The sequence below is a fragment of the Protopterus annectens genome, chromosome 12.part0 (assembly GCF_019279795.1).
Source record: "Protopterus annectens isolate FY-2018-M chromosome 12.part0, PAN1.0, whole genome shotgun sequence".
NCBI lineage: Eukaryota > Metazoa > Chordata > Ceratodontiformes > Protopteridae > Protopterus > Protopterus annectens.
Window position 1 is genome coordinate 429116095 of NC_056746.1, and position 15381 is coordinate 429131475.

The 15381-nt window shown below is 40.2% G+C and overlaps 1 protein-coding gene across 4 annotated transcripts in view; it reads left to right on the plus strand.

The window, feature by feature from the left end:
• Positions 1-15381, plus strand: part of TSR3 (TSR3 ribosome maturation factor) — a 154744-nt gene that overhangs the window by 107916 nt on the left and 31447 nt on the right. For all 4 annotated transcript variants that reach the window (XM_044089541.1, XM_044089539.1, XM_044089542.1 and 1 more), the window contains one exon: positions 13859-14026. In XM_044089541.1, coding sequence (XP_043945476.1) covers positions 13859-14026 — 168 coding nt within the window. The remainder of the gene's footprint in view (positions 1-13858; positions 14027-15381) is intronic.

Below are 15381 nucleotides of genomic sequence, written 5' to 3' on the forward strand. Positions count from 1 at the left end.
GCCTTGTCAGTATATTTCAGTTATAGGTGCAGATTTAGACACAAGGGCCATGATAGCAAAACTGCCTCATGAAAGAGTGTTAACCATTCGTCATCAAGTTTCAATCCTCTTGGCAAACAAGAGAATCCAGGCAAAATGTGTCCTCATGGTCTTGGGATTGATGACTGCAACGGCTACTCTGGTCCCTATGCCGCGCTTCCACACAAGAATTGTGCAGTGGCTCCTTTTTGCTCAGTGGTCATTCCAGGAATTGCCAATGTCACATCAGATATGGATCACGGAGTCTTACAAGAAAGACTTAGCATGGTGGCTTCACTCCTCTCTGGTATCAATGGGCAGAACGTTTCTAGCCTCCCAACCCGTAGCCAAAGTGACCACAGACGCTTCCCAGATTGGGGGGGGGCATTATCTGGGACAGATTGTTCGAGGGACTTGGCAAGAATACAAGTACCACTTGCACATCAATGTCCTAGAGCTGAGAGAGATGCTTCTTGGGTTGCAAGCACTTCAAGACTACCTACAGGGGCTATAGTGACTCAGACCAACAATATGTCGGTAATATGGTAGATCAACAAACAGGGTGGAACCAGGTCTTTTCCCTTGTGCTGAGAAGCTCTACGAGTATGGCAATGGGTGATGTCTTTGCAACGCTTTCTGGTCGCAACAGACATTCGGGGAAATCCAGCGTGATAGGGGACAAGCTCAGCAGGGCTATTCTGATGCCTCACGAGTGGTCCCTAAACAGGAAGTTGCAGAGTTAATTTTTCGCAAATGGGGCCAGCCATGCTGCAATCTTTTTGCCACTCCCCTCAATAACAAATTCAGCAGCTACTTTGCCCTAGTCCCACCACTGGAACAGTCACCCAGGAATGCACTGGTTCACGATTGGCCCCTGGGACTGCTTTATGCCTTCCCACCTTTTCCCCTGATCACCAAGGTTCTTCAGAAAGCTCATTCCTTGGGTTGCAAGTTAATCCTCATTGCTCCTTACTGGCCTCAACAGATTTGGTTCCCATTCCTCTGGCCTCATCTGCAAGGAGAGCCTTGGATACTGGACCCAGTTCCAGATCTCCTAACGCATCAGTCAGGTGCTCTCCACCCTTCCATCCATACTCTCAAGCTGACGGCTTGGTTTCTCCACTTCTGATCTTAGCCAGGCTCCCAGATGTTTCAGCGGCAGTTCAACACATTTTGATTTCATCCCATAAGCCCACTACAAGAAAACTTTATGCTAGTAAATGGAAGAGGTTCTCTTGTTGGGCAAAAAAGAATGACATTGATCCCTTTACTGCCCCCATCTCTAAGATTCTGGATTTCCTGGCTGAATCATTTGAACAAGGAGCAGCGGCAGCTACTGTCAGAGTCCAACTAGCTGCCATTTCTAATTTCCATGTAGGAGAAATAGGATCTAACATAATTCCTAAGAGGTACTTCCCTCTTAAGACCGCCAATAAGAGAACCTCTCCCCCCTGGGATTTAAATCTAGTTTTAGAGTCTCTCATTCTTCCTCCCTTTGAGCCAGCTGATTCCTGTCCTCTTAAAATTTTTAACTTGGAAGACCTTTTTCTTAACCACCATTACTTCAGCTAGGAGGGTCTCAGAGTTACAGGCCTTATCTACTTGTCCCCTGTAATTGATTTTCCACAAAGATAGAGTTTCTCTCAGAACCAATCCATCCTTTTTACCCAAGATGTGTTCAGAGTGTAATTTAAATCAATCCATAGAGCTTCCTGTATTCTTCCCCAATTATGGCAACAAGGCAGAGTATAAGCTCCAACAACTGGATGTTCATAGACTGTTACATTTTTATTTACACAGGACTAAGGATTTCAGAAAATTTGACCAATTGTTTGTATCCTTTGCAGACAACAAGAAAGGTTCTCCAGTCTCTAAAGTAACCTTATCAAAGTGGCTCTCAAACACTATCATCTATGTTTACACTTTGGAGAACAGAGAACTTCCAGGAAAAATTAAAGAACACTCATATAGGGCCTTGGCTACTTCTATTGCCTTTCAAGCCAAACTGTCTTTATTTTCTATCTGTGCGGCAGCCACATGGGCTAATCCCCATAACTTTATCTCTCATTACAAAGTAGATGTGGCCTCCCAGGACAGGGCATACTTTGGTTCTACGGTCCTGAATAGTTTTTTCCAGTGAGCCACCCAAGATTTAGGTGCTGGGGATGCTGTCCCAACCAGCAAGAAGGAGGCGACATGGGACAACATAACATAAAGAAGTTATGTACTCACCATAACATTCCATGTTTGTTGTCCTTCATCTTGCCTTCCTTCTTGCGTCCCACCCTCCTTCCAACTCCTGGAGGATTGAGAGGAATTTTCTTCCTTTTTGTTTGGCTACACTGGCTGAGTTCCCTTTTTGCTTACCAGTTGGTTAGACCTTGTCTTTCCTACCTTTGTCTTGCTGATGTTTATACACTCATATGCAGGTTCTTTTTTCATAATCAAGTTTAGTAATATTTGGACCTATTTAGTCTGGTGGGTTATCATAACTGAAATCTGGGTAACTACTGCTAGGCATGTTGGGATATGGGCTAGCCTTGAGCCAGTAAAAAGCTCTCGAGCTATAGTATACGGCCGAGTCGAACCCAGCCAGCAAGAAGGAAGGTGAAATGAAGGACAACAAACATGGAAAGTTATGGTGAGTACATAACTTCTTTTTTTTTATTCAATGATGTTTCTAGTGTGAGAGAAAGAAAATTCTTTGAGACCAGTTCTGGATCTTTCTTTCCTAAACCTGTGCATGATAGTGCCCAAATTCAGAATGATGTCATTTTACAACCTGTTGCCTCTTCTTCCTCTTTCAAGTTTCCTGGCAGCACTAGACATAAAAATGTTTATCATCACATCATTTTTCATCCAAACCTCATATGTTTTTAAGGTTTTGTGTGTCTGGATCAAATTATCAGTTCTCTACCTTACCGTTTGGACTGTCCACTGCACCAAGAGTGCTCACAGTGTTGAGCATCAGTTGTAGCTCATTGCAGGCTACAGGGTGTCCACATTTTCCATATTTAAATGACTTGCTTATCCTTGCAGAATCTTTTAAAAAGTGCAAGGAATATCTCTCTTGGGTGAGATATCTCTTGCACAAGCTGGGATTCCAAAAGAACATTTGAAAATCTTGACTACTACACACAGGATTGTGTTTCTGGGATGTAAATTAGATACTCAGTTCAAAGAGCTTTTTTCTTCCATAGGGAAAAAATAGATCTTTATCTAGATCTATTTCTAGGTTTTTCATCTCAGACTTTGGTGATTGTGAGGTGCTACCTCAGGATTTTGGGTCTCATGGCGTCTATGATTCTCATAATCAGGGGCGGCCCGTGCTATTGGACTACAGCCCCACCAGCTGTAAAAAAAGAAAGAAAGTAAAATAAAATACAAAGAAAGAAAATAAAAAAATGATCGCAAGTAGTGTACCTTCATGCATGTGCACTAGCAGCATTTCCGATATCTAGACTGCTGCTGAACCAGACTGGAGCATGCGCAGACTGTCTCAGCAGCAGTCTGGATTACGAAGCATTCAAGTGCAGAGATCCCAGAAGTCTATGCAGTTGTAACTGCATAGACTGTCACTGGAAAGGGATCAGACTCGGACTGCAGCGTCGGCAGGCTGGGAGTCTCGTCGGGGAAGGACATCTCGCGGGGCTTTCTAGTGCTCCATCGAACGAAGCTATGGAAGGATTTTGTGCTGCAACGAATGGACGAAGCTATGGAAGGATTTAGTGCTGCAACGAACGGACCTGTCCCAGGTAGTGTGTGTGTGTGTGTGTGTGTGTGTGAGTGTGTGTGTGTGTGTGTGTGTGTGTGTGTGTGTGTGTGTGTGTGTGTGTGTGACTGTGTGTGTGTGTGTCTGTCTGTGCAAAATGCCCCAGGTGCTACATGGTGGTGGGTAGAGAATAAGGCTTGAACCCTGTACCTTGGGCCCAGGTGGCAAGAGCCTGAATTCCCTACCCACTATAATTTGTAAAAATGTTGCAGCTTTTTCCCTCATACTTGTTCTGTTCCTCATAAAATCTGTGGTTTCTGTATTTTTGTGTCCTTGCAAAGCCAGTAGTGCATTGGTGCAGTGGTAACATTGTTGCCTGACAGCTACATGTTCTCTGGTTTGATTCTTGGCTGGGGGGCCTTACCTTCTGTGTGGAGTCTGTATGCCCTCCCTGTTTTTGTTTCCTCTAGTGTCCTCCCATCTTACAAAGACGTGTCTGTCTGGAGTGTTTCTCCCTGGGCCTCTGCTAAAAATTAGCTTTTGTTCCAAGTCAGACTTTCCTGGTTAACAAATGTTAAAAAGGACACGTATTTGAATATCAGACTTCATATTCTTCAGAAAGTGCATGGTAACACAAAAGCTGTTATTCTAAGTGTGTCAGATGGATATTTGAAATTTGTCCCTATTTTTTGGGACTGTATTCCCCCATTATTGGCTTCATCCAGGTTTTGTGCTAAGGTTGAGAGCTATGGTAAGAACTGAATTCACTGAATATGTTTGGGGGCTATATTCCCCCATTACTGGCTTTGTCCGGGTGTTTTTTGCTAAGAGGTTGAGAGCTATGGTGAGAACTCAATTCACTGAATGTTTGGGGGCTGTATTCACCCATTATTGGCTTTGTTCATGTGTTTTGTGCTAAGAGGTTGACAGCTGTGCTATGGTGAGAACTGAATTCACTAAATGGTAGCCATTTAAGTTTCCGTCTTCCTCTTTCACAAAACAGCTGATTTGGCATAGTGTATGTTGCTCTGACTGTTTTGCACAGGGTCCTGGGTTTAAGGTTTGACAGTGAAATGTATGGTGGTAACATAGCTTTTTATTCTAGCAACTTTCCAACATTATACAAACAATGTTTAAAATGTGTCCCTGGTTTTTAGGCTTTTGTCCCCCCCACAATAAACTTTGGCTTTTTCCAGATTTCTTTGTGCTGCAAAGTTCAGAGATACAACTGAGTGAGTAGATTTTACAAGGAGCTGAGAGCTGCAGGGGAGCAAAAGTTTAGTGCTGCTTATGCTGAGTTTGCATGCATTGTTAATAGCACAACAGGTAGTATACTTGCTTTTGATGCAGAAGGCTGTGGGTTCTACTCCCACAGTAGATAGATGCATTGCTTATACTGTACTGTGTTGCAAAAGGGGTGGATGCGAAGATACCTAGTAACTATGAACCTGTTATCAGTTTGCCATCCATTCCCTATTGCAATATTGTTAGCTTATCATTTTCTTTAGTGTAAGATAGGCAATGTATTCCTCAAGGGTAACGGGCACTTTATTTGTAGATGAAACAATGAAATACAAAGTTGTTTGCAAGCAGCAACCTCTTCATTAGTTACAGATCTCTTTAATGTGGAATTATTTAGATGACTTTTACTTCTTCAGAGATTGTGCATATGTACTGATACTGGTGGACTGTAGATGTTTGAGTAGACTTTTATGATGGAAATGTTCTGAATTGGGCAGTTGGTGCATGCATTTTGTTTCATTGTTTACAGGAAAAATTTCAAAACAATAAATTTAAAACACCCTCTAAAACTGTACTGTATTGTACAAGGAGTATAATTTAATACAATCAGGAAGGTGTATGAAAGAGCATGTGTATGTTTCGTGTGCAAGGGGCCTGTGATTTGAAAACAGCCCAAACCCAAAGTTAATCTGCCACTGCCAAAATGTATTTTCTTTGAATGTGGGTTTCAATGCTGTTTCAGTGATTGTGAGTTTTCAAGGACAGAGAAGTTTTAATGCTAAGTCTATTCTCATTGTGAGACTGCATTGCTTTGTTTAGCAGATATGATATCTATTCGTGTTTGTGCTGTAAAATGCAAAATAAAACTTTTAAATGAAGTCCAAATCATCCCAGAAGTAAAGCAGTATGCACATTAGTGTTTATGGTAAATGGGGTGAAATAGCCAAGTAATGGTTCATTGGAATGGCTGTAGGGGGGAAGCTCCATTCGACCATGATTTTGTGAGGGGGAAGGGCAGCAAACTCAAAGACAACCCCGGCTGAACTATACCTCTCAACAGTTCAGATTTTTGCAGAATAAATAGATTTTTGCTTCTTATTTTTCGTTTGTTCCTCATAAAATTTGTGGTTTTCTGTCAAATCATTTAGGAATGAATTCACTAAATAATGACAGACACTGAGTTTCAGACTTCATAACCTTTAGAAAAATGCATGCTAAAGCAAGACCTGTTATTCGATCAACTGTCTCAGTTTATACAAGAGCAATTTTTAGTACTGTTTATATGTTCCCCCCATATATTTGGCCTTGTCCAGATTTCCTGCGTACAGGTTGAGAGGTACATGCAAATAAATTGCTTTATAAAATTAGGCATATACAAACCTCTTATCTGTCCCCGATTTTGGCTCAAAATGTTGCTCTTCCCCTAATAATCCCTCCGCAAAATGGCAATTTTGGAAGAAAACATGGAGGGTTTACAGTTAATAAATAAGTGTAATAATCAGTTATAGATTACTTTTATTTCAGAAATGCATGTAGATTATTTTATGTTGTCAGCTGCTCAAGTTAGCAGTACTAATATTAAAAAGTGTCCCTTCTTTGACAGGTTCCCAGCTGTATTGCGTGGCTATTTTATATTTTTGAATCACATTTTTGGTCCATTTTTCATAAAATTGTGTTTTTTTGGCAAATTAGTGGCAAATCATTAAATACTGAAGTTAGAAAATAATGACAGACAGATTTCACACCCTTCAGAAAATTCATACTAATTCAAGACCTACTATTATATTATCTTTCTAAGTTTATAAGAGCAATATTTAAAAATTGTCCTTATTTTTGGGCCTTTGCCCCACTTCTATGTATGGCTTTGTCCAGATTTCTTGCTCTGAGGTTGGGAGGTATGACATATGTGTCAGGGCCATCGCAGTCAGCCAGAGACATTTCAAATTGTGACATACTTGTTGCACCCCACTCCCCCATGTAGTGACTCTGGATGTGTCAAGGAAGGCAAGGAGCAGTTATACAGTGTAAATGTGCAGACTATCCCCCCATCCAAGGTAGACACAAGTACTACAATGGCTTTTCATCTGTCCTTGATTTTGCAGAATGTTCTGGTTTCTGTCATATTTTTATACTGTTGATTTATGCTTATTATTCTTCAGAAAGTGCCTGTTGCTCTGTGTTTAAGTAGCAGTGATTTAATGACCATCTGGTAAGCTTGTCTGAGATTGTAAGATGCAAGTAAGTTTTAATAAGCATACTGTTAATGAACTGCCAACATTGAAAGCCTTTCTGTTGTTGCCATGCAGAGAATACTTACATAACTAGATAACATGTAAGCCTTGGGTATTGAAATGCTTGTGACAGTATTTGTAATAAAGGACAGGATTACATTATTTTAAGAGCTCATTACATGCTTTACCTGCAAACTAAACAGAATGCCAATCTATCATGTGTGGTCCATATCCTGTGCAGTAATCCTTTAAGCAATGTATGTTGAGCTTGTTTCCTGTTTGCTTTTTATTTTTTACTTTGATCATGTTTTCCCCATGAAACAAGTAGATAGTTGTTTTTGGATAAGAAACATTTTTACAAGTGGGGGTATCACAGAGATTGCTACTTTCAGCATGTTACTTGGTACTTTAATAAAGCTGAATATAAATTATAATTAGAACTGGAGTACAAGGAGAAGTGGTTTGAGTTGAGTGCTGCTTGTTTTTCTTATACTTGATTTTGACTAGCATTCCAGTAATGTATTTAAAAAGTAATTTATTTTTTCATGCCTCACAACCTTTTTGTTTCCATCTAGATATTATGTAAGCTGTCATGCAGCCAATAGATTGAAATAATTTTTTTCTTCTACACTTCATTTTGTCTTGATTGGACTCTCATAATGATGGTTTGGCACCCAGGGCAGAGTATTTAATTAAAGTTACAGTTTTTGTGGTTTTGAGCATAGCTCCTCCCCTTTCTATTTGGCCACACCCATTCCCATTAACCCCACCCATTCAGCTGTCTCTTGCAGCCCCCCTTTGATTTGAAGTCACCAGCCGCCACTGCTCTTTAAAATACCCTTGGCAAGACTCCAGATGAGGAAGATGCAGTAGTATCTGAAATCTCTTTGGTCCTAAAATCAACACACTTTATCTTTTCAAATCCCAGTGCTGGGATTTGTCAGAAGAGAAATCTTTTGGTGGAGACAACAGATATCTTTAAATTTACATCTTCCCTTCTCCCTTCTTTCTCCAAAGCAGTCAGTCACCACAGACACTTCAGACTTTCCGTGGCAAGCAGTTTTGGGAGGGATAAAAGTACAGGGTGTGTGGGACACCAAGGATAGATGCAAGCACGTAAATATTAGAGAGATGCTTGGTCTGATCAAGGCACACAATGCTGTGAACCATCTTTGTTCCCTGGGATCTCTTCAAGTAGGTACAGACAATACCGCAGTCATATAGTACATCAACAAGCAAGGGAGTACCAGGTCGTAACCTCTTTGTAGACTAGCCATGTTAGCTGGGGGTATAGCTTAACAGCACAATCTCACAGTACAGGCATCCTACATTCCACTGGAGCAAAATTGTGAGGCAGACAAGCTGAGCAGGACCAGGGCAGAACCCTCAAAAATGGAAATTTGGTCGGGGGGGGGGTCTTCAAGATTTGATCCATCTGTGGAGAGTTCCTCAAGAAGGCCAGTTTGCCTCCTCTCTGAGCAATCAACTGGAAAGGCTCTGTTCCAAGACTCCATGCAAGGCCTGGAAAACAGATGCCATTTCTTTTCTTTTGAAAGGAATGTTCTTGTATGCTTTTCCATCTTCCCACTAATATCCATGATACTTCTGAAAATTCAAAAGTAAACACTCAAAGATCATTGTGGTGACTCCCTTCCAACCAAGGCAACCATTCTTTTGGAAATGACCAGGGGCCTCACAGACAGGATCTAATCACACAAGAACAAGGGTGTTTGATACACCCCAACATCAGTCAGCTTATGTTGACTGCATGTTTGTTAGGCTGTTAATTCTTTTTAGGCACCTGTTTACTGGGGATGTACAGCAGGTACTAATGGAGGCAAGAAGGATTGCTACTAAAAAAATCATATATTAGCAAATGGAAAAAGGTTTTCTAGTTGGTGCCAACAACATAACCAGCACCCATTCAGGTCTAGTTCTCTGGTTCTGCAATATTTGTGTGAGTTACTCCCTGATGGTCTTTCTTATATTTTTGTCAAGGTTCATTTATCGGCCTTTCAGCATATTGGCATATGGATCTTTCTCTTTCACTGCTGTTTCATGCCAAAATGCTCTTGAAAGGGATTTTGCATAAGAGGCCTCCAAGAAAACCGGTGGCTCCTCCTTGGAATTTTAATTTTGTGTTAGAGAAGCTTAAAACTTGCTCCATTTGAACCAGCTAATCTGTCTGACTTGAGGTTCTTAACATGAAAAGTAGTTTTACTGATTGCTCTGATAGCGGCAAGAGGGGTGTCTGAGTTGCAAGCTGTTATAGTAAATCACCCCTATATCATTTTCCCATAGAGACAGGGTTTCTCTGAGAACTAATCATTCTTTTACGCCTAAAGTGGTATCCAAGTTTAATTTAAACCAAACTATTCATCTACCCGTTTTCTTTCTTGAACCTAAAAATTAGGGAGAAAGTATACTCCATACCTTGGAGGCCCACAGACAACTCTGGTACTACCTTGACAGAACTAAATCTCTCAGATCTTTTGATCAGTTGTTCATTTCTTGTGAAGGTAAGAAGAAAGGACAATCTGTGTCAAAACAGAACTATTTCCAAATGGTTGTCTAAGGCTGTTGCCTTTTTCTATACTCAGCATAGCAGAACTATTCCAGGCAGGGTCAAGGCCCACTGTACCACCACCCTGACTTCATCTGTGGCTGTTAGGAATGGGTTTGGATTCTAGGACTATTCTAGAAGCTGCTGTGTAGCCCTCTGTACATACTTTTATAAAACACTATGCATTTGATTCCTTCTCTAGGTCCAGATGAAGCTTTGCTAGGACCATTCTCCAGGGCCTTCTGGACTGTTCTCCATCCACCTCTCAAATATAGCTAATGTAATCTACCCATATAGCTAACGTTACTGCAGCAGTGGTCAATATGATGAACACAGTACTGTTGTGTAAGTGAGACTTAACGTAACAGTAGATGTTTGAATGATCAGTGCTGCTATAATTGATCCCTCCCTTCACCCTGCCTTGTTTTTTGGCATGTTTTTATGCCAGGGTGTGGATGTTTATTTTATGTTTTTCCTAGCATTGTCCCTTCAGGGCTCAGCTTCCTGGTCTCTGCTGGCAGGAAAGCTCTGAAGGGTTTCGTGCCCAAATTTATCTTTTAGTCAGCTCAAGCTGTCTGACAGTTTGGGTGTATGGAAGGTCATGTTATGCTTTAGAAGCTGACTGGCTGTTAAAGCCTTACCAGGATATAACCCATATAGCTTAAGCTACTGCAGCAATCATTAGAACATCTGCTTTAACTGTAATTTCTCCCTTCCTTTCTAATTGGCCGAGGACAATTACCCCAGGCTTTCTCACAAGTTGGATTTCCTCACACAAGACAGTAGTTGTTTGATACACCCCAATCTGAAAGCTATTCAGCTTGCCTGGATAATAAAATCTTGATACCTTTTAGCACCTTTTTTTCTGAGAACATGCAGGAGGTACTAAAGGAGGTGAAACAACTTTCTTCTACTATAAAATCATATATGAGCAATTGGATAACATTTTCTAGTTGATGCTACTTCTGGAACTTGAGCCCACTTCAAGCCCAGCTGCATCTGGTTCTTGATTATTTGTGTGAGTTACTAACCTCTGGCCTTTCTTAATTCCCTGTCTAGGTTAATTTGCTGTCCATTTCTGCTTGTCTTTGCTTAGGCAGACACCTCCCTTCCTTTCTAATCATCCTGAAGTTAAACGGTTTTTGAAATGGATGTTGCTTATATGTCCACCTGTAAAACAAGTGGATCCTTTTTGGGATCTTAACTTTGTGCTTGAAAAGCTTGCTGTTTTTTTTTTTCTTTTGAACAGCTCATCTGGCCGAATTGAGTTTCTTAACATTGAAAACTGTTTTACTTATTTCTCTGACCATTGCCAGAAGTGTATCTGGGCTACGGACCTACTCGTTTTTCACAAGGACTGGGTTTCCTTCAGAACTAGCCCTTCTTTTATGCTTAGTGGTCTTGAAGTTTACCTTAAGCCATACTGTTACTGTCCCTGTCATTTTTTTCCTGAACCCAAGAACAAGGGAGAAAAGTTTCTTCACACTCTGGATGTCCACAAGCAGCTCTGATATTACCTAGACAAAATGCAAACCTTGAAGAAAACTGAGCAGCTGTTTGTTCTTTGTTTTTACTTTCATGGGAGTCCACCAGTATTTCCACATGGTTGTGTAATGCTATTGAATTTTGCTCTACTCCCCCATCATAACCCACTTCCAGACAGGATTAGGGCCCAATCTACAAATGCTTTGACTTCCTTGGTGGCTCTCTGAGAAGGGGTGGAACCTAAGTGTTCTAAATGCAGCAACTTGTTCCTGTATGCCTACTTTTACAAAGCACTACAAACTGGTTTCATTTGCTAAGACCTTTCTCTAGGGGTGCCTGGACTCTTAGTTTATCTTTCCTTCTCTCTTCTTTAGGTTCTAAGCTGTGGAAATCAACCCAAATAGCTTAGGCTATTTCAAGTCATTAAATGTTAAACATAGTACAGCTGTGTAAGCAAACTTACCGTAATAGTAGATGTTCTAATAGATCTCTATTGCAGTCTTATACCTCTCAACTGTCCAGATTTTTGCAGAATGTCCAGATTTTTGCCTTTTATTTTTGGTCTGTTCCCCATAAAATTTGTGATTTTTCTGGCAAGTCATTGAGGATTGAGGCCACTAAATAATACTTATTAATGACAGACATTTAAGTTTCAAACTTCTATATCCTTCATAAAATATATAATAATGCAAAATGTGTCATTCTAGCAGCGTTGTAAGTTTATAGGAGCAATATTTAACATCTGTCCCTATTTTTGGGCCTTTGTTCCCCTGTTATTTCTGGCTTTGACCAGATTTCTTGTGCTGAGAGGTTGAGAGGTTTGGTAGCCACCCATTCCTCTAGCACCCTTATTTTGGAAGTTTTCTTTTTGTACTGCTAAGGTATGGATGTATAGACCATTGGGTATATAGTTACCATTGGATTTGTTTCCTAGCATTATATTTTTAGGATTCTTGCATCCTTTTTGTAAGCAAAAAAGTTCTTACTGATTTGGCATTCTGCCTTTTTGTCAGAGCTCCCTCAAACTGCTGACAGAGCATGTGGAAGGCGCACTTAAGTTTTAAAAGCTGAGTGATCACTGGGGCAGGACGCAGATAACTTGGACTACTGCAAAATGATCTATTAGAACATCTTATCATTATGGAATGTTTATCTACACAATTGTTCTTTCTCCTTGCCCTTTGATGATGCATGTATTGTCTTTGTGTTTGTTTTCTTTGCATGATGCTTACTGGGGTCCCCTTTGGGAGCATGAGGTGGGAAAAGTGAGAGAACTTAACAGGGGAGTATGTGTGCAGATGAATTGAAGGAAGCAAACCAGGATGAGGAGGGAAGAGAAGTTGGTTATTGTGCTGTGAAAAGAGAGAGAAGAAGAAGAATGGCTTTTGTAATGGACACTGACTGGTTGGCCGGTAGATCAATGCCCAAAGATGTGCCTAGTTTTTCTAGTTGTATGTTGCCTCTTTAAAAATGTATTAAATCTCAAAGTCACTTTTTTAAATTTATGGACTCTGAGTGTAGGCGGTAGAGAGAAAAGTGTACTTTTTTTCTTGAGGCAGGAAGTGCAAGAGCAAATATACTGAAATCCTTAGATCATATTTCAAGTGTTCGATATGATGTTTAATATGTGATGTATATCTTTGGGGGAGGGTGAGAAAGTGGAGTGAGTTATGACACCATGAAAGAAGTCTTGGATCTAAGCGTGGAATCAGAATGAACAACACAGAAATGTTTAGTTTCATTTTGCCTATTTGGTCAAAACTTTAGTTTTATTTTTACAAACCTGTAACTACAGTTTGCTGTACATTATTTAGTTATGTAGTACATCTGATAGTTGGATGTATGAAGTTAATATAAGAAGTACAACCATACTTACAGATCTGTAATTGTTTAAACAAAGTGTTTTTGAAATTAGAGTGAAGGTAGAGGTATGTGTACTTGGGAAATAAAAATGATCTGGGGTATGTAGCTGGCATGTATTCAACTGGAGTGTAAAATAAGGAAAGAGGTATACAGAGTCTGAAGACTGAAAAGATGACTTATGGGGGGGGGGTAGGATCACTCGATTGTCAGGTTAAACAGGTGAGGGAGGTGGAATGAAGAGATCTAGGAACAGAGACTGAGTGGGGAAAGTGACCTCTCCTAATGGCTATTGCAGAGGAGGTAGCACTGCCCAGCAGTAAGGTCATTTGGTGAGAGACTGAGGGTGAGATCTCAGAGCTGACCCAAGGTTCTTTTGGGCTTGGCTACTGTGAGGTGGCATTAAATGGGAATGTTTGCTAGTAAAGCTGGTTAAGGAGGAAATGATGGGCTTGGTATTTTGGTAAGGAATGAAGGTGAATAAAAGGGCAATAAGAAAGCTAGAATGGATAGGTTTCCAGTGGATAAGCATGAGTTGTGCTGGGTGGGGAGATAGAGACTCATATTATTAGCGTGTGTACTATGATGGCCTTTAATGTGGTTCACAGTGCTACTTGAAAGTATGTATACTCTGCTTGACATTACTTCAGTAAATTTAGTTTGGAGAAATTAAATAAAAATCTGTGTTGTTGGTTCTGAAAGTGTTTCTCATGGAGGTTCTGTATTTTTTTTTTGTGTGTGTCTTAGGATTTTCAGACCTAGCTGTTATATTGTTACGTAAGTTCAAATGGGGAAAAGTTTTCCTGGACCTGAACAAAGCACTTCTGGAAAAGTATGCAGCATGCAGTAATGAGGAAGAAATAATGAAAGCCGAGAAGGAATTCTTGGCAGATGATGAAAAAGATGAAGAAATAGGTAATGTTTACAACTTCCTGCTTGAAATGATTAAAAAAAAAATCTTGCTTCTTTCAGACAGTTTGTCTTTGCAGGGAAGACTGAAGAATCAGTTACAGAAACATGTAGAAGACATCTTTGTGTATTTGTATTTACAACATTTTGTTTAATAGGCAATATATACAATAGTACCCTTGGATGTAAAAATACTGAACTGCAACAGTAGCTCAGGACTTGATTGTGCTGAATTGGTAAGGACAGTACCATGAGGAGTGGTTCTGACTAGCATTGTACAACTGATGAACTAATTTTTATTGAATAGGCTTGTAAAGTACGGGTAGTTTCCCTCTGACCACTTTCTAACTCAAGAGATCTGGGAGAAGCAAAAGTTTCTGAAATGTAGAAAAAAGGAAATGATCAAAGACACTTAGGGAAATAAATTGTATTTATTTGTTACATTTGATCACAGACGTCACACTGAGCCAGTAGTGTTGCACACAGTAGCTGGATGCCTGCCATGTGATTAAATGTCCAGTTCATTGAATGAGAAGTCACTGTGTTCCAACGTTTAATGTAATTTCATTGGATGTGTTGTTCAGTAATACAGATGTCGAATGCATAGAAGCATGTGAAGAAGCTTTACCTGGTGATTGGTGTCATCTGTATGGAATTACTGTTGATGGGATTTCTGTTTGCTTGTTGTTGGTGTTTCACTGTGTGCTATTTTCACTTTTTTCCATAACAGTGTGACAGTGGGGTTACAATATTTAAAGAAGAGGAGGGATGTAGGGTGCAAAGTCCTCCACATGGAGGAAGCAGGGAAACCCCCTGGCCAAAAAAAAAAAAAAAAATGTGAAACATATTTCCTTGGGTGATTTTGACTTTATGATGTTTCAGTTATTTGGAATTCAATTAAGTAGCTTCAGTGGAAGAGGCTTTCAACCATTTTGACTGATAAAATCTGTAGTGTTTATGTGCTAATAAGTAGTCTGTACATCGCTACATAGCAGTAATGTTTTATGTATGCAGTGTATTATGTTTGTGTCATATACACACACACACACACACACACACACACACACACACACACACACACACACACACACACACACACAGTAAGCAGATTACTTACAGTGTAGTCTTATATGTTTCATCTGAATAGATGAACAGACACGTGTTAACACACAGTCTAGCTGGCTATAACATGAGACTAGGATAAAACCTAGGTATGGTGAAATCCAGGATGTGGTGTTTGACATGTACTTCATCATACTCTGATGTATGGATACTTGGAGGAATGAAGCACATAAGCCTTAGTACTGCTGCACTGGGACACAATCTCAGGTCCTTTTGCATGTTTTGAGCACTTCTCAGTG